The sequence below is a fragment of the Periplaneta americana genome, chromosome 5 (genome assembly GCF_040183065.1).
Source record: "Periplaneta americana isolate PAMFEO1 chromosome 5, P.americana_PAMFEO1_priV1, whole genome shotgun sequence".
NCBI lineage: Eukaryota > Metazoa > Arthropoda > Insecta > Blattodea > Blattidae > Periplaneta > Periplaneta americana.
The window spans coordinates 80,897,112-80,920,972 of record NC_091121.1 but is presented as its reverse complement, the minus strand read 5'-3'; the positions used below and the strand labels follow the sequence as shown (position 1 = coordinate 80,920,972).

Genomic DNA, 23,861 nt, shown 5'->3' with positions numbered 1-23,861 from the left:
AATTCTATACTCTCTTCAATGCAATCCAGAGACGTAATTATTTTAAACTGAAGTCGATTAAAATTTGCACAAGAAAGTGTAATATACAAGGAGACGTAACCTTGTATTGCGACAATTAATGTAATCAATAGAGACAACAAAGGAGAGAGCCAGTAGAACAACTTCTTGTTTGATAATAGTACAGTATTTAACATTCTAAAAACAAAATCTACAGCATTCCTAGGGTGAAATTCGATTAGAGGTAATTTTTAAAGAGACTAGTGAAGTACTGTGTGTGGAGTGTAGCATTTTATGGGGAAGAAACATGGACATAACGACGAAGTGAAGAGACGCGAATAGAAGCATTTGAAATGTGGATAAGGAATGTGTGAAGTGGACAGACAGAATAAGAAATGAGGCTTTGTTGGAAAGAGTGGGTGAAGAAAGAGTGATGCTGAAACTGATCAGGAAGAGAAAAAGCAATTGGCTGGGTCACTGGTTGAGAAGAGTGAACGGGAGAAGAGTTTGGGGCAGAAGAAGATATCAGATGATAGACGACATTAAGATATATGGATCATATGCGGAGACTAAGAGGAAGCAGAAAATAGAAAAGATTGGAGAAAGCTGGGTTTGCAGTGAAAGACCTCCCCTTGGGCAGAACACTATGAAAGAATAAACGGAATCATTTTAAAAATCGGTTAGTTGGTTACTAGCGCCTCCTTACTCAAGTTTTGCCGTTTGATGATCCGCGATCTCTTGTCAAACACAAAGGTTCTAAAATATGACTTACGTACTTCGCAATGTAGATTGTGTTTAAAAAAAACGATCGAATAATTCTACGGGCACTAACAGCACATGACACCCTTTCTTCTTCATAAAATAGAAACTCTTTCACGATTCTTGGCTTGACTGATGACCAGTATGTCATTACAAGATGCAACGTGACCAATCAGATGAAACGTAGCTTCAACAGATTTTAAAGTATTAACTACTGAAGAAATTTGTAAATATAGTTTACTATCTTACTACCACATAAATCTAATCGATATGAATATCATACTCGAAGACAAAAGTCTACTTTCCCATTGACTGAGCCTAAATGTCATACAAGTGCAGTACTTAAACATGGAGCTAGTTTCGGCCCAAGACTTTATAATAAAATTAAAAATTATTTTTCAAATTTGAAATATTTTAAAATTGAACCTTTTAAAAAAGAAATTTATAAAATTATTCATGATATATAATAGGCCTATTAACAAACGTGTGCATTTTTTATTTTTTTCATTTCTGTCGACTATATTCATGTTTTATTGAATGTCCCTGGCTTCTGATCGTCAATTTATATTAAATGTGTCTTCTCTCTCTCTCTCTCTCTCTCTATTTTCTCTTGTGTGTTAGTTGTCGGTCTGAATTAAGTTAATTAGTATATTTAGTAAACTGCCTTTGTAAATTTTGTGTTTTAATATTGGCTAAGATCACGCCGTACACGAGCCTGGCTCTTACGGTAGTGGTTAGAAACATTTTTTTGTTCTATACTTTTGAATTGTACTCACTTTGCTTGCTAGCTAAATAAATAAATTACATTTTAAAATATTGAAAAAATGAGAGATACAAAACTGGATGCAACATGTACGGAAAATATACAGACACATAATTCAACAATTAATTCTCACAAACAAGCCAAAGGACAGAAGACATCAATGGCGTCCTCTGGATAACTGAGGCTGGAACAAGTCACACATCCTAAGTCATGATAGATGATGACTATGATTATGACTTATTGTTATTATTACGTGTTTTTAAGCCTATTATTATCATCATTTGTAAAATGTTTCTCATTCTCTAATTTAGTTTATCTTTAATTTTTTCCTGCTTATCTTTCAATTTTATTGTCATGAGATACAGGATTGTAATAATTTGAATGAATGCCTTGTAAATGTAATAGTGCATTTATCATGTAATAAATATTTAAATACCTCCGACTGAGGATGTGGCTGATATGTTATATCACTTTATCAGGCAGTAGGCTACATCTCATTTGACAGTATGTGTCAGAGGAAGAATAATTCTTTGTATACATCTGAAGTATTATTAGTGTAATATGTAGCTAATCGACGATGTATGTAATGGAGGGGGAAAGGAACTGGCCATCCTACGCCAGTTGTCTCATAAGTAGTGCCTTGTTGGTATCACTTGTGAGGTTGAGACCTGTCCTCGGACAGTTGACTAAACAACAACAATTATTTAAATTAAGCTTTTATACACTATTAAGATTTATTCACTAACAATAATTCCCGAAAAGATATATAATGCATTATAGAGTTTTTTTTTTCCTTACAGCTGAATTTTTTCAGTTTTATTTGAAATATTCCCATTAGAGACCTGCAAAACTGCGCACACAACCGGTTTAGATTCGACCGGTAGGAGCTACAACCGGCTAGGATGAACATCGGCCCGGAAACCCGGTTGTCGAGCGGTTACGCCTGATGTATTGCAGAGTAGACAGAACATCAGGCGCACTTACATAAAACTGACGTTTTTCGAGTACATAACCGGAGTAACAAGAAAATTTACGTTGTCTTACTGAAAAAAAAAAAAAAAGTTTTTTTTTTTTTTTCAAATACTCTTACAGTTCATTCGACACTATAACACATATATTTTCTTTATTATTCTGAACTTGCAGTAACTTTATAAGTATCGTTTATATTTTAAACTTTTAGAGTTTTACCAGGTTTTACTAATGAAAGTTGCTTACAGATATGTTAAACAATGTTATAGTTTTTCACATAACAAGACGTGCACAAGCCATGTATATTTTTATTACCAATAAACGCTATATAGCTGGCGTTTTTCTATACCGGTGTTAAATAGTATACGTCATAACTTCATCATTTGATTACGTCGTAACTCTTTCTCGTCACATATTGACTGAATCTTGTTCGATTTGTATAACCCAATAATCGATATTACATAAGTTCATGTAAGATCGCGAATTATTTAGAACACAAATCTCACACAGAAAGAAATGGTAAGGAGGAAGAAAATACGATCTGCAAATAACACCAGGTACATTTCATCATACAATAACTCTTTAACATTTTATCAATATACAAAGTAATAATATTGAAGGATATTTATTTTGTTGAATTACAAAAATATGTTTGCTTCAAATAGGAATTCAAATAATTTGACGCTTTAATACATTTATTTTTATATTTCGAACTAGCAGTAATTTGACTGGTAACAGATAAATAAATGAACAATACGATTACTTTGGCTCCCAATGGTTGTTGTTCTGTACAAAATAAGTATAATTTACACATTTCTAAACTACGAATAACAAAAGAATAGCAAGGTTTAGAAACAAATCATTCTGTATAGAAAAGATCTACTTCAGAGAAAACAAGTGTCACTCAAAAGACTATTTTATTACACACGTGCTAATATCAACTATTTGATGTTCACAATTATTATTAGGGCCTATTATCATAGACTACATGATCAAAGTTGACTTCTTGTGTTTATGTATTAATAAATCTGTTTTAATAGTCTAAAGTTACGCTCGGTGGAAACACTTATTCATGGAATGGCCAATATTCGTTTCACAAGTGTTGCTAGAGAGGCTAGAGTTGTTTAGTGATCTTTCCACTAATTTAGTATGTAGAAAATCAAATAAGCATAATGTATAATGTGAGATATAATAAGTAAATAAATACAAAATAGAATTACAATTAATCACAAAACATAAAATTAAATAATTATTAACTCTAAATGCATTCCTCCAAAACAGTAGCTATTCATATACAGGGTAGAAGTGAAATAACCCTGCAGATTGTACGGGGCGATAAGGTTCACTTAAATGAATGGAAAACCTATATTACGTTTTGTGATTAAATGTACGGTTATTAGAAAATTGAGTTGGAAGTTTCAGCAGTCTGGCAACATCGCCGCTAGTTGCACACTGCTTTTTCTTCTTGTACTACAGATGTAAGACGTCAACGAACTCAGATCTGTCTCCCTAGGTCAAGCATGTCAAAGTGGGCCATAGATAGTATTTCTGTCATAGCTGTGGTTCGACTTTCCTTCAGTGGCCAGATGATTGACAATTCACTGAGAGTTCGATTGCTCGAAAATTAATTGCTAGACTCTAGTCATAGTAAACATACTAAAAGCATTGGTTGTAGGCTAGTATGTTTCAGAAGATATAAAGTTGTTTTTGTTTTAGTTTTACTATTGATCGAGTTTACTGTTTTTAAGTGTGTCATTATTGTAATATTATAATTCAGTTTTCTAGTGTAAGCAAAAATTACAAGCTTGGTAATTTGTGGATACCGTAAGTTTTTTTTTCTGTAATTTACGCTTTACAACGTCTGTAGTTTCACGCTTCATGCTGTTTGTTCCTCTTGATGATCCGCAGCTATAATATCTGGATGGTTCACTGTGATCTTCCTTTTATACGCCAGAGCCGTCCACCCACAGAGAGATCGAATCAACTCGAATACTCGTTAAACCGAATACTGAGGCAGTACGCAAGCGGATGTACTTCGCATACTGCCTATACCGCCAAGCTTTCAGTAGAGCTATGTAGGGTTTCTTCGGTTACAACCGGTTTTGCAGGACTCTAATTCCTATCCCTGACGTGTCGAAACGAAATAATAATGGCGGTCGACTTGTTGACTGTAGTACTCTAAATAAGCTCTGGTATACATGGACACTAAGAAGTTTTCCTACAAAGGCAACTGCAGTATCAGTAGAGACTTTTTCCTCAAGAACCTGTCCGCAAAGGAAGAAAACTGGACGGAAAGAGGAACAGTTGGTCCATAGGTTTTCCTGCGTGACCCAGAACTCGTGTACGTGAAGAGTATCTATGGCACTGACCTACAGTTTTACTCCGTCATGGACGAATTGATGCTAGGATTTTTTATCCCTCTTATCGCTCTTTTAAATCCATCGCCCTATGCCAGGTTTTAAGTCGCGATAGTTGAGTCTAGAGGAAAATGCGGCAACCATTAAGATATTACATATTATTTAAGTATTTTGATAATCTTCATTGGGATATGAAATCCTGCAATTAGTAGACCTATTATTATCTGTGTAATATGTCATTAGGAAAGTTCAGGATAACAGAGAGGGTTTGGAAGTGAACGGGTTACATCAGCTTCTTGTCTATGCGGATGACGTGAATATGTTAGGAGAAAATCCACAAACTATTAGGAAAACACGGACATTTTACTTGAAGCAGGTAAAGCGATAGGTTTGAAAGCAAACTCCGAAAAGACGAAGTATATGATTATGTCTCGTGATCAGAATATTGTACGAAACGGAAATATAAAAATTGGACATTTATCCTTCGATGAGGGGAAAAATTCAAATATCTTGGAGCAACAGTAACAAATATAAATGACACTCGGGAGGAAATTAAACGCAGAATAAATATGGGAAATGCCTGTTATTATTCGGTTGAGAAGCTTATATAATCCAGTCTGCTCTCAAAAAAGGTAAAGTTAGAATTTATTAAAAGAACTATATTACCGGTTCTTCTGTATGGTTGTGAAACTTGGACTCTCACTTTCAGAGAGGAACAGAGGTTAAGGGTGTTTGAGAGTAAGGTTCTTAGGAAATATTTGGGGCTAAGAGGGATGAAGTTACAGCAGAACGGAGAAAGTTACACAACGCAGAACTGCACGCATTGTATTCTTCATCTTACATAATTAGGAACATTAAATCCAGACGTTTGAGATGGGCAGGGCATGTAGCACGTATGGGCGAATCCAGAAATGCTCATAGAGTGTTAGTTGGGAGGCCGGAGGGAAAAAAAAACTTTGGAGAGGCCGAGACGTAGATGGGAGGATAATATTAAAATGGATTTGAGGGAGGTGGGATATAATGGTAGAGACTGGATTAATCTTGCTCAGGATAGGGACCAATGGCGGGCTTATGTGGGGGTGGCAATGAACCTCCGGGTTCCTTAAAAGCCATTTTTAAGTAAGTAAATTATTATCTGTGTGTGTATTGGGGGTGGCCGGGGAGGGGAAGACAACGCCTGTACATATGGTAAGCATCGCTGAAATAGAAATATGGTGAAAATCACAAAATCAAATGGGATATGTTTGGGTCTTTCAACATACCACGATACAGAAATATCCAAGAAGTTACATATCAGCTCCATGATCATGATTTGCAATGAAAAGGAAACCTATTCACCTGTACCTATACCTTTTATACGTGATATAAAAACATCTCACGTATCTTAATTGTTTTGTAATACGTCAACTACAACAAATCTCACAATATTGCTTACACGAATCTTTGGTACTTTCGACTGATACAAAAAGTCGTTGTCCGGTCCCTGAATTTAAACTGACTTCAATCCCTTATTCGTGCCAGTCATTCACGAAAAAATTATGAAGTGGCTAGACGACTACTGCCCACATAACATCACCTGCGTATTCAAGGTCGAGGAGTTGTGGTCCAGCTTCAAGGACTCGCAGCACTAGATGTAGAACACACGCACCCGGATACAAGGATGTTTAACGACGTCATACCAATCACTTTCGTTATATAAGAACAGAAACTGCATTGACTCTGCCGGAAGACTGTGAGCACTTGCTAGGACACATACAATCTGAAACAGAGCAAAAAATTATGCTTTTAATTAACGTCGTACCATTCACTTCTGTTATGTAAGAAAAAAAAAGTTTACTTCTTCTTTGTTCCTAACGCATCACAGCCTGAAGATTTATTGTGCTTGCTGGTGGAATTGTTGATGGCGAGATGGTTTTTGACAGTGGTGGTTCTCCATTGAAGCGTTTGAATCGCCTAGTGACAATTTGTTTACTTTTTCTTTCAATAATTGAAATCATTATGACATTTTTATAAATAATATCCGATATATTTTGCTGTTAGTGAAGAACTGTTTTCAGAACATAGGAGAAATGAAGTAGGAGAAAGAAGAATAAAGTGTATAAGATTTGCTGATGATATGGCGTTGTTAGCAGAAGAGGAAATTTAATGATACTAAGGGATACTGAAGCTAAATGACAGCTGTGAGCAGTATGGAATGAAGATAAATGCCACAAGACGAAGAGCATGGTCATAGAAAGAAAAGTAAAGAAGGTAAATTTGCTCATTCTAAATGAGGTAGTAGAGCAAGTGGTCAGCTTCAGATATTTAGGGTGTACTATAAGCAGTGACATGAGCTGCTGCCAGGAAGTCAAAAGGAGATTAGCAATGGCAAAGGAAGCTTTTAATAGAAAAAGGAACATCATCTGCGGACCTTTGGAAAAAAGAACTGAGGAAGATACTAGTAAAGTGTTTTGTGTGGAGTGTGGCATTGTATGGGGCAGAAACATAAACATTACGACAAAATGAAGAGAAAAGAATAGACGCATTTGAAATGTGGATATGGAGAAGAATGGTGTGTGTGAAGTGGACAGACAGAATGAGAAATGAAATTGTGTTGGAAAGAGTGGGTGAAGAAAGAATGATGCTGAAACTGAGCAGAAAGAGAAAAAGAAATTGGTTGGGTCACTGGCTGAGAAGAAACTGCCTACTGTATATACTGGAAGGAATGGTGAACGGGAAAAGAGTTTGGGGCAGAAGAAGTTATCAGATGATAGACGAAATTAAGATATGTGGATCATATGAGGAGACAAAGAAGAAGGCAGAAAATAGGAAAGACTGGGTAATGCTGGGTTTGCAGTAAAGACCTGACTTTGGGCAGAACACTACGAATGAATGAATTAATTAATGTTTTGCTGTTAGCCAAAACGTTACCATGAATGCTCTCATGTGCTGAATTTCTCAGTGAGCGCATAAAGTGGTACACCCAGAAATAGGCCTATGGTTTAGGAGGCTATATCATTGTCATAGAGCAACATTAAAGCTATATCCTTATGTGAAGCGTGGATGGCTTGAGAAGTACAGACTGCGTCACTGAGATGTGGTTGGCTGGTTGGAGCTACCAGACACGCCCCAAATAAAAGTTACAGAAATTCGAACATTATCGAAAATACAAGTTTTTAAAATACAAGTAGCTATGTTGTAAAAAAACATCATACAGACCTGCTTTTAAATAAATGTTTCAAATATCACACCTTTTCCACAATAATAGATACAAACACGCGAGAGTGTGTATTTGTGTATAAAGATCGTCGCTCCATTCTGTTACAATGTAGAGATTTATAAATAAAAATAGGAAGTTACTATTATTATACTTTTATTAGAAATCTAAGTATGTAATTTCTGAGAATGTTTTAAAAGCGATAAAGTTTATCCAGTTTTACGGTAGCAAGGATGTTTGTGAAGTATGACCACAGTCCAATACAGCGGTGACCAAAGCGGGTGTGGTGATTACATCGTGTAATCACAGACATTCAAACGGATACAAGGAGTTTCCTGTACATTGCTGTGTGTTTCATTCACGTACCGAAGTTAAGCAGTGGCGTATCATGTTTGCTCTACAACTCTGTCTCTACCAGCGGTAAGAGGTGGTTTCGTAAATAATGAGAAGGAGAATTTTTTTGTTATTCTGTCAGACAAAATGTAATATGTTTACTTTGCTCAACGGTTCAATTAGGAGTATATAGAAACATTAATTGCCATTCTGAACAATGTATTATTATTATTACGAGCCGTACCCGTGCGCTCCGCTGCACCTGTTAGAAATAAATATAAAGTAATTACATAATTAAAATAGGACGTTTGATCCAGGGAACAACTTTTACAACAGCGCAAGATAATCTGCTTCGCTCATTACCCAATTTTTTTTTCCATGGCATTTATTGCATATATATTTTATATATTTTAACACGATTCAATTGAGCATAGTTAAAATTTGAATTATAAAATAATGGATTGCTAAGCTAACGTACTATTACTGCATACTAAATCAATACACTCTCGTTGTTCGTTAAATCTCTGAGATTAAAATAAGTGTACATAAATATTATTTTAAGAAATACAGAAAACGAATTACAAAATAACCTATCAAATTTTCTGTGCATAAGAAGCTACTTTAATCTTACCTGTCCTCGATTTACTCAGACGTTACTATAATAACATTATAGCATTATGTCCATCTAGAGAAACTACACTTTCCAATGGTGAAATAATAATTAATTATACAAATCGGTTAATTTAGCTTCTGATATCACTTCATACAAACACAGAAACCTTCTCTGTAGGCTATGTTTAATAGCTTTCGATTGTTGATGTCCAAGGCCCCTGTTTCGATTGTTGTTGTCCAAGGCCCCTTATAGACGAAATCATTTGTTCTTAATTCATTGCACAGTCTTAGATGGCGTTATTTTAATTTTAAAACTAATTTATCTCATTAAATATCAGTCCTATCAAAATTTTGTAAAGAATGAAACTTATCGGAAATCATTTTTAAAGAAACTTTTGTCATGTAACATATTTCACAAAAATCAATAATAAGCGAGATATTTCGATTTATTTAATTCAGGTCCCCTTATAACCCCCTTTTAAATAAAGTATTTTGAATGCCATGTAGCCTAAAATCCAAGTTACAACGAACTTAATTTATATTCCAATTTTTATATATAAATCGGTTCAGCCATTATCGCGTGAAAAGGTAACAAAATGCAGACAGACATACAAACAAAAATTTCAAAAATGCGATTTTCGGTTTCAGGGTGGTTAATTATATATGTTAGGACTAATTATTTTTGGAAAATCGAAAATTACCAGAAAAATTTCGGCTACAGATTTATTATTAGTATAGATTATTATTATTATTATTATTATTATTATTATTATTATTATTATTATTATTACTGACCACTAAGTATGTTTTTCTATAATTCTTCTGTATGTGCATGAATATTGATATTTTTAGATCTTCTCCCTAGAAGGATAAAATTATTAGGTTTTATCTCAATTTTAATCTTCTTAATCTTTAGATGAGGATAACTATTTATTAGTTATTCATTTAATAATAATAATATTGTAAAAAAAATTGATTCAATATTATGTGCCAACGAACTGTTAAACGCCAGGAATTGACATGTCTTAAATCATAGCCAGGAAGAGAAAGATGACATAAATAAATGTAAGGAAGTCAGCTATCTAATAGGGTTTGAAATATCTCGTGCTCTAAAGCCTTTTAATAGAACAGAATATTTTCTCAAAAGAGTAATGATTAAAATAGCTTAAATAACTTGTCCATAAGAAGTTTTAATTTTGAAAAACTACGAATTTCTCGACCAAGTATCGAGAGAATAATTTAGAAAATTCCTGATTATATTCAAGACGAAGGTTAAAAAAAAAAAAAAAAAAAAAAAAAAAAACAAGAAAAATCTATATTATTCACTGGCTCTTGATGACAGCAGTGACATTACTGATACAGCAAAGCTTGAGATTTTTATCCGCGTGATTGATCAAGATGTTAGTAAAGGAACCACCACTGTATGTAGTTTTCATATCAAGTACCTTTCCTCCGTCTCCTTACTTCATAGGCTCTCTGTCGCATGTAATCACTGCAGCTCGAGTTTTGGTCACCGCTGGTCTAATATATATAGTCACGAAGCTTGAGTTTATGAGGGTACTACGAACAATAGACTGTGCAGGTACTATTTCGCATTGTCTGTAATGTGATGATAGTAGCGATCCTAGTGGTTAGCAACTAACTATGGATGCATATTTACTACGTATTGAGCTTCGTGACTGTATATACTAGACTGTGGTATGACTGTCCCGATCTATATACATATTAAAATAATTACAATTTAAACGTTAAGAGTTCTTTTTATGTAAACCTGTTAGTTGTGATGAATAATGATATTGAAAATAGCCAAGATAATAACAGTTTTGAACACAAGCAGCAATTTATAAGTATGAAAAATAAGATGAGAATGTTAATGTATTCGTGCCCACTCCCAGACAATACAACTCCACACCCAACGTAGCAAGGAGATCCACGTGCAGCATTCCAAGACATCGGCAAGTGCTTGTTCATTAAAAGACGTCAATTTATATCATGAGAAGGCACTTATGGCCACTTGGAAAACCATTATCATAACAGCGAATGACTATATTATAAAAACAAGCTCTGTGAAAGCAGACATTCAATTAGTGTAATTACGGACCTTCAATTCATATATCGCTTACAATTCTGCACTACACTTAATATTTAGATCACAGTTAGAATATATGTAATGGATGCAAAGAACCTGAAGCGAAGATGACACGCCTTTGAAAAATGCCTGGTCAAGAAAAGAGCGTTGGAGCAGTTTATTGGTATTCTTCCGTTACTTATTCTTCACTACCACCATCACTACCATTACACTCATTAAAGTTAGCCGAAGTACTTTTCCGGGATTATCTTTGTGTAGCTGCGAATATATTGAATAAGCAGTCGTGGGGGTTGGGCGAAGGGCTAACAAACCCATCACCGTAAAAAACAACTTGTAACAGCATGTAACAATAAGCCTCGGAAACGGGCTTATGTGAGGGCGGCAATGAACCTCCGGGTTCCTTAAAAGCCAGTAAGTAAGTAAAGTTGGAAAGGAGGTGGAAACTGGAGAGTCGATGTTCTTTGTTTCCTTATTACTAGATGTTACTAGGGGACGGATATTGATGAAAAGTCATCTTATTTTTCACATTAGGACGATGCCTATTAGTATAGAAATCCTTTCTATGTTGATATCAACGTAAAAAAAATAATTTCTTATATTGCATTTTTTGACGTTTTTGAACTAATAGGTCATTTTTACATTTTTTTTCGGCATCTTTTGGTCATTTTTAATATTTTGAAAACTTTTAGATCACTTTGAATGTGTTTTACTTCCTTCTTTACACATAGGCCTGTTAAATTTTTTTCTAAGCAAACAGATCAGAAGTAGGCCTACCAGTAATTACCTACTGAATAAGTGAATAACAGTGAAGTTTGAGTTTTATAGTTCGGAACAAACTCTAGAGTGCATCCCTCATTTTACTGAAGGCTTCACCTCACACAACAGAAGTAATGTAAAATGCTTGACGATAGCTTAGTTTAAGTGAGGACTTTGACCGCTACTGTTCTTTTGTCGGTGCGAGGGTGTCTTTAGAATTTATGTTTGGAAGGGGGGAAACTTTCACCGTTTCCTGGACAATAAGATGTTGTGTCCCCAATATGGTTCGGAAGGGATGTACTATAGCAGACAGTATTTTTTACACAAATATTGCAAGAATGCACACTGCGCCTACAATTTTTTTGTCATATACACTCCCCAACTGGGTCTGGTAACAAAAGTGAAAAGCGGAAGGAGGAGACGGAGAATGAAGGCACTGACATGGACCACCTCTGATTGAAACACATTATAAAGCCTCATTAAAATTTACCCTTAAAACTTTAATTTTGTTGCATGCCCTTTTCCTTTATCTTAGTCAAATTCCAGGAAGTTGCCTCCTCTCTCCGACATTTGAAGGGCAGTCATTGAAACAAGGTGATTAATTTTTAAGAAGTTGTGGTGCGAGTACGGTGAATAGTATTTAAATGTCATTTTCTTTTAATTTTATGTCATTTTTTCCATTGTTTTAAGGGTATTTTATTAATCATCTAAGTAGATTTTTAGGTCATCAACATCCGCCCCCTACTTATTACTCTTGCAACATTATTCTCTGACAAATCTGTCGCTCTGGTATCTAAATTTGTACGTATGTTGTTCGTAATAAATATAGGTCCTGCATACACATTACTTACTACTTCTTGCAACTGTGAATATTGCAATTCACCTTTTAGTTTACTTCATACAGGAGACATGTTCCAAAAATAACGGAGGAAAAATAAACTTACTGAACAGAAAAATTAAGCAATCAAAACGTTTGGACAAAATATACTGGAATCGTCGCGTTGCAATATACAGGATGTTTCACGACTGACCCGCGGTTTAGGAATCAGTTCTATAGACAATTTTGAGCATAAAATGTCATATGAATATAGGTCCGACTTCAACCGTTAAGGAGTTATAGCTGATTGAATTCTACGAAAGTAGCAGTTGTTTTGGGCGAAACTAAGAATTATTCACTCAAAACATACTATACAAAAATATTAATTCAAAATACTGTATTAATCATAAAAACATACCTCAGTCGGTTTGGAAGTAGATTTTCAAATATCCTGTACCAATAAAAGTAGTTGCACGTACCAGGATACAGATCACTTAAAATTGTACCAGATCCGTACAATTGTGCCAAAAGTGGCAACACTGCTACTACTTTAACTGTTTTACTATTACGGCTGCTAATTCTAGCACTGATATGCCTAATACTATTGTCGACAGCAGTACTATTTCCACTAGTAATTACTGTTAATTTTACCACTACTTTTACTGTGAATTGTCCTCGGCGGATTAGTACAAAGAGATCCATTTATAATTTGAGAGTGGAAGACGGAATATTAGCGACGAATGCACTTTTAACACGTTTCACGGACTCTTCATTTTGCAAATAAGTTTAACTAAAAATTGTGCCTAACACTTTATCAAAGGATTATGTTAGAATGAGAGAGAGTAGTACTTGTCAGTCAAACCGCTTCGCAGTAAAAATGACTTATATGCGAGAAGTATCAATAACTTTTTCATCGATGGGCGCTGTACCCATCCTATTGTTACTCACAAGCAAAAATTCTCAGTATTTTCGTAATGCTACCATTTTCTGTTGTTATAATGTATTGCCTCCAAGTTCGTCTACAGTGTGTGAGCTATTCATGTGCCCTATACTCTATATTTAGGGGTTTTTAGGATTGAATTACAGTTCCATCAGAAGATGTCGGGAATATGTAAATGCAAACAGACATCACTTTGGATAACAATTGACATAAGCCTAACACAGGTTAATATTCAGTATGTAATAAAAATATAATTGTGTGTAATAAAATGATGAGTAAAAATACGCGGGAAGTTACGGTAATAACGATATCGTCCACGCCGGCCATACAAACATATCTAATGCGCGTGTTCTCAACAGGAAGCCAATCTGATCGTTCTGTACTACCACTACTATAGTATTATTGATTCGTCTGGTATTACAGTAGTACAGTCCAACAGTTTTATCCATTACTTACTAATCTATGAGAACATAATAGAAAACAAAATGCCCGACTGGCAGACCGAAAAAACAAATCAAGCGTTTTTCTACTTAGTAACAAGTACCTCCAGTATAAGAACTTTGTAAGTGGCACAAAGAACGCTGAAATAATAAAACAACAGACAAACGGCCTCTACGGAATTCAGTTAATGACCACAAGAAAGGGATCGAGGTGACAGGTCAATGCTATGACGGAAGCTGTAAGAAGAGAAGAAATAGAGGTAAACTGGAGGCATCAAATCAATGGCTGGAACACTTCCAGCACTGATGTAACACAATGATGTTGTTTCTTAAACAGTCAAGGCCATCTACTCGTCCCACCCCCAAGGGGACGCCACGCCCGACCCTCGGGCGACGTTATAGAACTGTTACAAAGTTGGAATTCTGATCAGGGGAGTGGTAACAAGACAAAGGTAACTGATATTGTCGACTAGACATATGAAAAAGTTATTTCGAGTGTTTACGCTAAATAAGCCATACATTAGCTCAACTGGCAGAGCACTGACTTATGACTGCGAACCCGGGTTCGAATACCGTTGATGGTGGAGTCTCATTCGTGATGAACAAAGCGAAGATCCCTGAGTTTTTCTTGGGGTTCTCTCGTTTCCCTTCACCATTCTACCATCACTCTCAACTTCAATAATCATAATCATTGTCATAATAGTATCAAAACGGTATTGATGATACGACGATTGTATCAGCCTGTACGTTTTCGAGAGAGAGAATGAAAGGCCACGCTAGTCCAACTTCACTGGAACCTTAAACCTTTATGGCTAAATCGACAGAATATAGATCTACCATACAGCTGAGGTACGATATCTACAAAGAAAGCAGCAGTTCGGACTCCAACAAACATTCCAGTGGTGACATTTTTCAGAGAGAACCAGCAATACTAATACAACTGTCATGACACTATTTAATAATAAACAGAAAGAATATAAAAATATGTTAGGTAATACGTATTACAACGAAAACAAGACTTACCAGTTACCACTTTCATGTGTACATCAACGGAATCCTCCTCTCTCCTTTTCGGGTAAAATTTACTATGACGTCATCGTAAAAATTTCTTTGGCTTTGAATTTTGTTCAATAGAACCTTTTCAATAGATAACAGTGAAAGTCGCGAAAGCCTGTCTTCGCACTGAGTGTTCCGTACGTAACTCGTTACGAGTTTTAAATACAGTCTAGTATATAGTCATGAAGCTTGAGTTGATGAGAGTGCTAGGAACAATAGACACTGCAGGTACTATTTCGCATTGTCTGTGATGAGGCGATAGTAGCGATCCTAGTGGTTAGCAACTATCTATGCATGCATATTTACTACTTCGTGACTGTATATACTAGGCTGTGGTATGACATTTTGTTGCACACTTTTCTTTCATTTATCTCCTACTGCATTAGTCTACATCTTTTAGTATGCTATAATCTCACATTCTTCATATATATGTTATTCTAATCTTTTCTACTCTTGTATATACGGGGTGAATCAGGATTAATAGTAAATAGTTTATGTGATAATAGTGTAGACTATTCTGGGTAAAAAGTTCATATATACATGTGTCTAATTTTCAGTGAGTGTGGAAATACAGGCTGATTGAATGTTATATGTATAACAAACGTTACAAGTGGCAAGAAGGAAGGACAAATGATTTAATGCTCCTATATTTATTGCTTATTTACATGGCGTTGTCTTACCTTTAAAACCTCGTAATTGCATTTAAATTGTACAGGAAAGCAAAATAACATTATTTTTATATCCCCAGCTAACAACTGTTATGCGTAAAAAAATATTTGTACACTTACGAGGTTTTAGAAGTAAGCCGACTATACTGGGTGTTCATTTCAAAGTGTGTCATGACGTCACTGTTGTGAGTCAGCGATTTGAAGCGAGTTTCAGCTTTTATGTCAGAGAAGTTGCCTATTAATCAAGGCGTTCAATCTGAACTTGAGAACGTGTACGGTATAACTTGAACGTCGTAGCAACAGATGGCGGTCTGTGTGCTATCATAACCTCTTTCGAACTGTGTTTTGCGCGGGCAAGTCGTACCCAGAGTATTTGTTATCATCGGTTGCGTACGGCAACATTCCTCAAAACAAATCAAATGCTCCGTGTCCATGTTGACCGTCGAAGTTAATGTCAACAAATACTGTACGTAAGTAATCGTCTTAACCCTCTCCCCATATCCCGACAGTAAGGAAAAAACTCACCTCAGTACGTGTTTCCAAACAGTTCACATTCCTGCCACTACCGGGGTTACGGTATGTATCGGTAAATACTCTTCTGAATGAACGCCGTACTTTCCAGGCAACTTCTCTGGCACATAGGTAATACGCCTCTGCGGAAGTGTAGGAAGATTGAATTCTCTAGGCTCATCAGCTAGCTACATGACGAAATACAGCGAGCCATGACACACTTTGAACTGAACACGCAGTAGTACCAATATATTTCAACAGTTTAATGTACTTTTCCGCTGTTGGCAACACTTGCTCTTCTGAGATCGTCTTGTTGTTCTTATATAGCAGCAGCGACCAATTCATCCCTTGTGTTTACTTTTTCTACATTTCGCCTTTCATCCACTCCCACAGACAAAAATCGACAGTAGTAAAGTCTGGGGAACTTGGTGGCCAATGCACATGACCAGTACGGCTGAGCTATCATTCAGAGAATGTGAGCTTTAGGTGGTGACACCTGATGGCTAAAATATACAAGAGCTTCGTCATGCTGGAAGAACATGCTTATCCTTGCAGCCAAGGGAACTACAAATAGCTGTCTCTCTACACCCATTATGAAGAATGCTGCACTCAAATGATCTCAGAAGAGCGACACGCACTATTCATTTGTATGTAGTCAATAGTACGTAGTCATTTTTCGTTTCTTCATACCAACTGTAATGCTTTTTATGCAAAAAGACCTTACTTTCAAACAGCTATATCTCCACACCCATGGAAAATTAGACATGTTTATATGAACCTTTTTAGTCCATACTATCACCCACTAAAATATTTATTATTCCTCCTGAATCACACTGTAGTAATATTTCTTAACTTCTGGTTAGGTATTTCTCATTTCTTCTCCTTTAAATTTCCTTGTAGTTCTTCTTCAATAGTTAATGTATGTTTAGAATGTCGATGTATTAAATGTACAAAATTCAGGAATATTTTATAATAGTTATTCCAGAAATCAAATAAATTGCTGTGCATGCAGGAAACTATTAGACGTCAAATAAATCTGAAGACCAAGCAAAGAAAATGTTTTATGTCCATTTTCAGTGCAAAAGTTGCTGCCATCTAGCGGCTTAGCATGAACACTACCATATGCCTAATGCATGAAATGAAAAGTTGACTGCCAATGAAGAGAATGCTTCATGTCTATGTAAGATAATAACATCGGGAATTATCTAAACAACACAAACATGTGACATGAAGCATTCTTCCTGCGTTACCTTCATCTGCTTTAACTTAATAATACAGTAGAGCGTCTGGTTTAGGCACAGTGAAAACGTAAACAAAGTGCAGGTAACGTGTAGGGGAGAGGATGAGCCATACGATAAACACGAGGGATGCACAAGGTTTTAGTTACAACATTTATGGCGGAGCATTAATTGAAATTATATTTTCCAAAAACATACAAAACAAAAGAACACAAATTGCATAACGTTACCATATACATATTTTAACAAACAAGCAATTGTAACCTTGAAATGTATGTATTGTATTTATTTATTTACACTGCAAGTGGGCAAGCACCCTGTGGCAGTGGTATACACAATATAAACAATACACAATAAAATGATAAGCAATACACAATAAAATTTACAATACACAATACAATTTTACAATACACATACAATTTTATACACAATACAATAAGAATACACAATACAATTTAACATAATAATAATAAAACATAAATAAAATACCTAATTTTACAATACAGCCTACATAATTATGTATAAGCCCTACATAAGTTTCAATAGTCTTTCACTTTACTCTCATCTCACTCACTGTAGTGGCACTATAACGCATTTCACTGACACTATAGAATACATTTCATTGACGCTATAAATTATCACTGATCGGAACTATTCACTGCACTGAAAACCATAACTTCACTGACTCACCTCGCTTCACTGATACAACAGTTCAAATAAGTCTAATGATTACACCCTTATGCATACTTATAAACAGAACTACATTTAAACTAAACATTTCTAGTCTAAGGCCCTCTTACACGCTATTTTTAAATAATTTACAATTCAAACCAAGGAAGTAACTAGTCAGGCTAAATAAATACATGTCACCTTAAAAAATTAAATGTAAAATGTCACCTTAATTTTAATTTGCACTTTATACACAACTTTTTAAGTTATTCTTGAATCTCCTTAAGGAAGGACAGCCCTCAAAGACTGCTGCAGGTAGGTCATTCCAATCATTTATAGTTCTATTTAAAAATGAGAATTTACCTACATCCGTTTTCTGTTTCCTACATTTGATTTTAAAATCATGATCGTTTCTACCATAGTAGGTTACGTTGGCTTTTCTAACCGAGCCGTTATGTCTACCCATGCTTTCTGACCTAGATGTGCTCTATACAATGATGTTATTCTAGTTTTCCTACGTCTGTTTTCCAAAGTTTAACATTTAAGTTCTTTTATTGTATCGTTTCCATCTTCTCTTTTACCTTTAACAAATTTAGCTGCCTTCTGAGAAATTTATCTGATATATTCTATAGGGATCCCAACATGTAGTTCCGTATTCCATTAACAGTCGCACTAACGTTAGATATGCTATTTCTCTCGATTTGGGGCTAGCCTTTCTCAAGATTCTCATAATAAAGTGAAGTGCCCTTCATGCTTTACCAGTAACATTATCAACATGCTCTCCCCAAGAAAGTTTGGAGTTTAAATACACTCCTAGGTATTTACAACATTGTTCTTGCGGAATTACACCACTTAATTCGTAATTAAGACTAGTTTCCTCTCGAGTTTTACAAAATGTTATAGATTTACTTTTAGAACCATTTATTTTCATCCTATGCATTAACGCCCAGTTATAAATTTTGTTCAAGTCTGTTTGAATAGCATCTATATCTGAATTATTTCTAATCTTTCTATAGATAATGCATTCGTCTGCAAATAGCCTCACATTTGATGTAATATTCTGGGATAGGTCATTTACGTATATTATAAAGAGTAATGGACCCAGAGCGCTGCCCTGTGGCACCCCTGAACTTATATTTCCAATTTCCGATATTTCATGACCTACTCTACCTCTCTGGGTTCTACCTTTTAAGAATTCTTGGATCCATAGCACCATTCTTTTAATAATTCTAATAATAATTCTATATAACAAATCAAATTTTGCTACTTATATGATGTTGCTTTCCAGCAGCGTTTTTTAGTCATGAATTTCATTCTCTGTATGACTAACATAATATCACCGTCTTCTCTGACCAAATTAATAAAACTACAGTACTGTAATTATGTTTAGGAAATAGTGTTGCCACTTCAGACCATACTGTAGTTTTGTTAATTCGGCCACAGAAGATGATATTATTTTAGTCATATGGAGAATGAAATTCATGACCATAAAAAATGCTCCTTGAAAGCAATGACATATAAGTAGCAAAATTTGATTTGTTATATTGAATTATTTCAAAGTTAAAATTGCTTGTTTGTTAATATGTATATGATAACATTATGCAATTTGTGTTATTTTGTTTAGTGTGTTTTTGGAGAATATAATTCCAATTAATGCTCTACCATAAATGTTGTTACTAAAACCTTGTGCATCACTCGTGTTTATCGTACGGCTCGTCCTCTCCCACACATTACCTGCACTTTGTTTACGTTTTCACTTTGCCTAAACGAGATGCTCTACTGTAAGTATTTTCTATGCATTGATCTCTATACTAGGGCCTACTGAAAAAAAGCCGAAAAAAATGTTTTCCGAAATTAAAAATTAAAGAGAAAAATTAATCAAGTAATGAGCACATAAAACAACACTTTGTGTGACAAATATTAGATAATTATCATTGCATTTTACGTAATGCTCGGCTTCATGAAACTTTAGTAAAATACCTGAACGTGTTCTCTGCCTGTCTTAGCAAACAATTCAATCAAGCTTAAATTTAAGTTTTCAAACCCATAGTGAAAATACCTACTTGTTTAACTTCTTATAATCTCCTAGCAGTACAGTATCTTGAACCTCCTTCAGTTCTTCATGTAGTGGCACTTCACATTATATTTTTTTGAGACAGATTTAACTTGCACGTAATCAACACACTAAAGCTTACTGTTTGAATTCCTATAATTTCAAGCTCTTATCTCAGTCCCATATCTAAAAAAATTATGGTTTATTTAATAACATTCGCAAGTGCCAAGGTTATATCAGAAACACCGGTGTGTCAGAATTTTGTCCATCAGAAGTTTTTACATACAAGTAAAAATCTACTGATGTAAGCCTGATGCATTTAAGCACACTTAAATGACATCGATCTGGGCCAGGATCGAACCTGCAACCTCAGGCACAGAAGGCCAGCACTCTGCCGACCGTGCCACCCAGGCCGATCCCCATATCTATTTTTAAAGTGGTAAATGAAAAATCGTTGCATTCTAAAAGTAACTTCTTAAGTGAGGAAACCTGAAGTCTGCTGGAGCTTTACAAATGTACAAAATATGTTGTACTGAGCTAATCAAACATCATCTAGATGTTAAGTTCTCAGTCAAGACCAAAAGTGGCAAAATTTCAAACTGTCCTACTATCGGCTGAAGTTAATTTCACCACAATCTCAACCAGTTAATTACATAAATGTTTAAGATAATAAATATTATAAAAATGATTTAAAACTTAATGTTTATTGTTAATCAAATTGTCGATTTTCCAAGTTGTTACTGCTTTAAATAAATAAATAAATAAATAAATAAATGTCAGAATAATACGCATTAAAATGTTAACACTGGACAAACATTGCTTGAATAACCAAAATAATTCATACTGAAATTCTTTTCTATATTTTAGTAGCTGTCAGAAGCTATAAAGCACATTTGGAACATACTGTTCCCGTACTGGTTAGCACTGGTGTGTGGTTTGAAGACCTGTGATTTTGTTCTTGCAATACTGCTTTCAACTGTGACTACAGTTTCAAAATCACAGCTCTGAGATATCGCCATCTCCGACAAATATGTGATGCATAGCGATGGCGACTGATGTACGTATATGTGACAGCTCCAAGTCCAGACAACTGCAAGTCGGAAGATTTGAAGGACAACATAACTGGGATCTAATTAATTATCGTCCCACTCTAAAGGCTAATATTGGCAACTATTTGATACTGAAGCTACTGTACAATACACTCACTATATTCTTCAGGAATGATTCATACTTGGGTGAATATACAAGCCCACACATCGCAATAACACAGTTAAGAGTGTGTTTTGTTTTTAGTATACTCACCGTGCTAATCACTATTGTTGATATAAGACATGGCACAGATGTATCAATTCAATTCGCAGAAGAGCAATAAACCTAAACATCTATCGGCTCATGATGAGAAACATTCAAAATCACCAAGAATCAACTGAACGCAAAAAACACTCTAAACAAAATCGCTATTATCTGTCGCAATTCGGAGCAGTGACATCAAAATGTTGTCACACCCCATTTCTAATAATGATAATACCGAATTCTGCATGAAATCTTCACTGAAGCTGGTGCTTTATGCTAACCAGGTATTGAAGCAACAGGTTACTTACAATTCACAATAATTATATCAAAACTAAGACAGAAAAAAAATCTGCAATCGTATTTTATTTCCCAGACAAGCACTCTTACAAAAATAAATAAAAAGAACGTAAAATTAATGACCATAAAGGTACATGGACAGCTTTAACCTTAGCACCTAAAGGAAGTGGTTACTATCATTCAGCCATCCTTCATGTGCCAGGGATAAACCCTTAGCAATTATTTTGATTGAGATATTCTGGAAGTTATGGAGTAGACAAAAATTTCTTAAATCTGAATGATATTGCATTTGGGCCATTTCAGTACACAACAATTCAACTACATAAATAAAATAAATACAAAATTACATTTGGATAGAGATAGAAGAATTTGAACCAATATTCCATTTGTGTATACCGAGAGGTATGTGGCATATCTACAACTTTCCTGTTTCAGAAAGTAAAATGGTGAAAATTCAACCTAAATTGAAGCCTTCAATAGTAAAACAAATCACTTTTTTTTGTGTCCTCAGATCAAATGCTTAGCAATGAAATTCAGAATTCACATGCTGATGTAACTGGATGATGGATCCTTTGCTTCATAACCATTCTTACAGTTGAATAATCCTTGCAAAAAGTGAAGTAAAATTAACCATACAATGGTGTGCGACTGAAGGGTATGAGTTTGTTGTTCTGACGCAAGCTTGGATCTTGCTGGATGTTGTTAAACCATCTCGAGAGATGCAGGTATTGCTCCTTCTCCTGGTATGTTAGCTCGGCCTGTCAACAAAACATCACAGATGGATTCTCGAGCACCTAGTGAGATGCAAAGGTTCGAAAAAAATGTTTAATATGAAAAGAAAATATAGTCAGATGAGATGAAACTCCAACAAGCATGGCCACACTTTGTACAGCAATAGAAAGCATAAAAGAATATCAATTCAGAAAAAATCTTAAAAAGTATGCTTAACACAGATTTATGTAGAAATGAAAAGAAAGCCAGGCGGAAGATATATATTTTAGCAAGCATACTAACATGACCAGACTTTGTGCAGCAATAAAGTTCAATTACAAAACATTAAGTTTTCAACAAGCCAGACTACTTTCATAAGTACAAAGCAAGAAAACAAGAAAATGCAAACGAAAAGCTCAAGCTCACAAAAGCATGTTTTAACATAATCAATGCCATGCAATAACGAGGAAGAGGAATGAAGTAAAATCTAGCTATAAAAGATCAAGATTCCAAAAATTATGGCCTTATGTTGCCAGACATCGAGTTCCTACAATTTCAAAATACCATCTGCCACTATAGATTCAATGACAGTAATGGCAATTAACATTTTTCATTATGATTAGTGCTAACCAAGGTTTTCCATTTTTTATGCATAACGTCCATGTTGAAAGGCGATTCAAAACTTACAAATGATTAGAGCAAGGATGATATAACTTGTGTAAAAAATTATCAGTATATGAAGATGCTTTAAAGGATAACAATTACAAAACCTCTGGAAAAAGAACTAGGGAAGAGACTAGTGAAGTGTTTTGTGTGGAGTGTAGCATTATATGGGGCAGAGACATGGACATTACGAAGAAGTGAAGAGAAGCGATTAGAAGCATTTGAAATGTGGATATGGAGAAGGATGGAGCGTGTGAAATGGACAGACAGAATAAGAAACGAAGCAATGTTGGAAAGAGCGGGAAAAGAAAGAATGATGCTGAAACTGATCAGGAAGAGAAAAAGGAATTGGCTGGACCACTGGTTGAGAAGAAACTGCCGTCTGAAGGATGCATTGGAAGGAATGTGAACAGGAGGAGAGTTCGGGGCAGAAAAAAATATCAGATGATAGACGACATTAAGATATATGGATCATATGCGCAGACAAGGCAGAAAATAGGAAAGACTGAAGAATGCTGGGTTTGCAGTGAAAGACCTACTCTTTGACAGAACACTATGAATGAATAAATTATAAAATATTAGATAAAGTTCAATTACTAAATATTAAGTTTTCAAAAAGCCAGCTTCATGCAGAAGCGAAAAGCAAGAATAAAAAAAATGCAACCAGAAAAGCTC

General features: G+C 35.1%; 1 protein-coding gene across 3 annotated transcripts in view; it reads right to left on the bottom strand.

The window, feature by feature from the left end:
* Positions 1–3,097: 3,097 nt before the first annotated feature.
* Positions 3,098–23,861, bottom strand: part of AIMP3 (aaRS-interacting multifunctional protein 3) — a 30,552-nt gene continuing 9,788 nt past the window's right edge. For 2 of the 3 annotated variants that reach the window (XM_069826075.1, XM_069826077.1), the window contains exon 4: positions 21,861–22,570. In XM_069826075.1, coding sequence (XP_069682176.1) covers positions 22,439–22,570 — 132 coding nt within the window. In that variant the 3' untranslated portion in view covers positions 21,861–22,438. Of the gene's footprint in view, positions 6,605–21,860; positions 22,571–23,861 lie in introns of those variants that run through there. The other variant, XM_069826076.1, reaches the window with a different exon arrangement.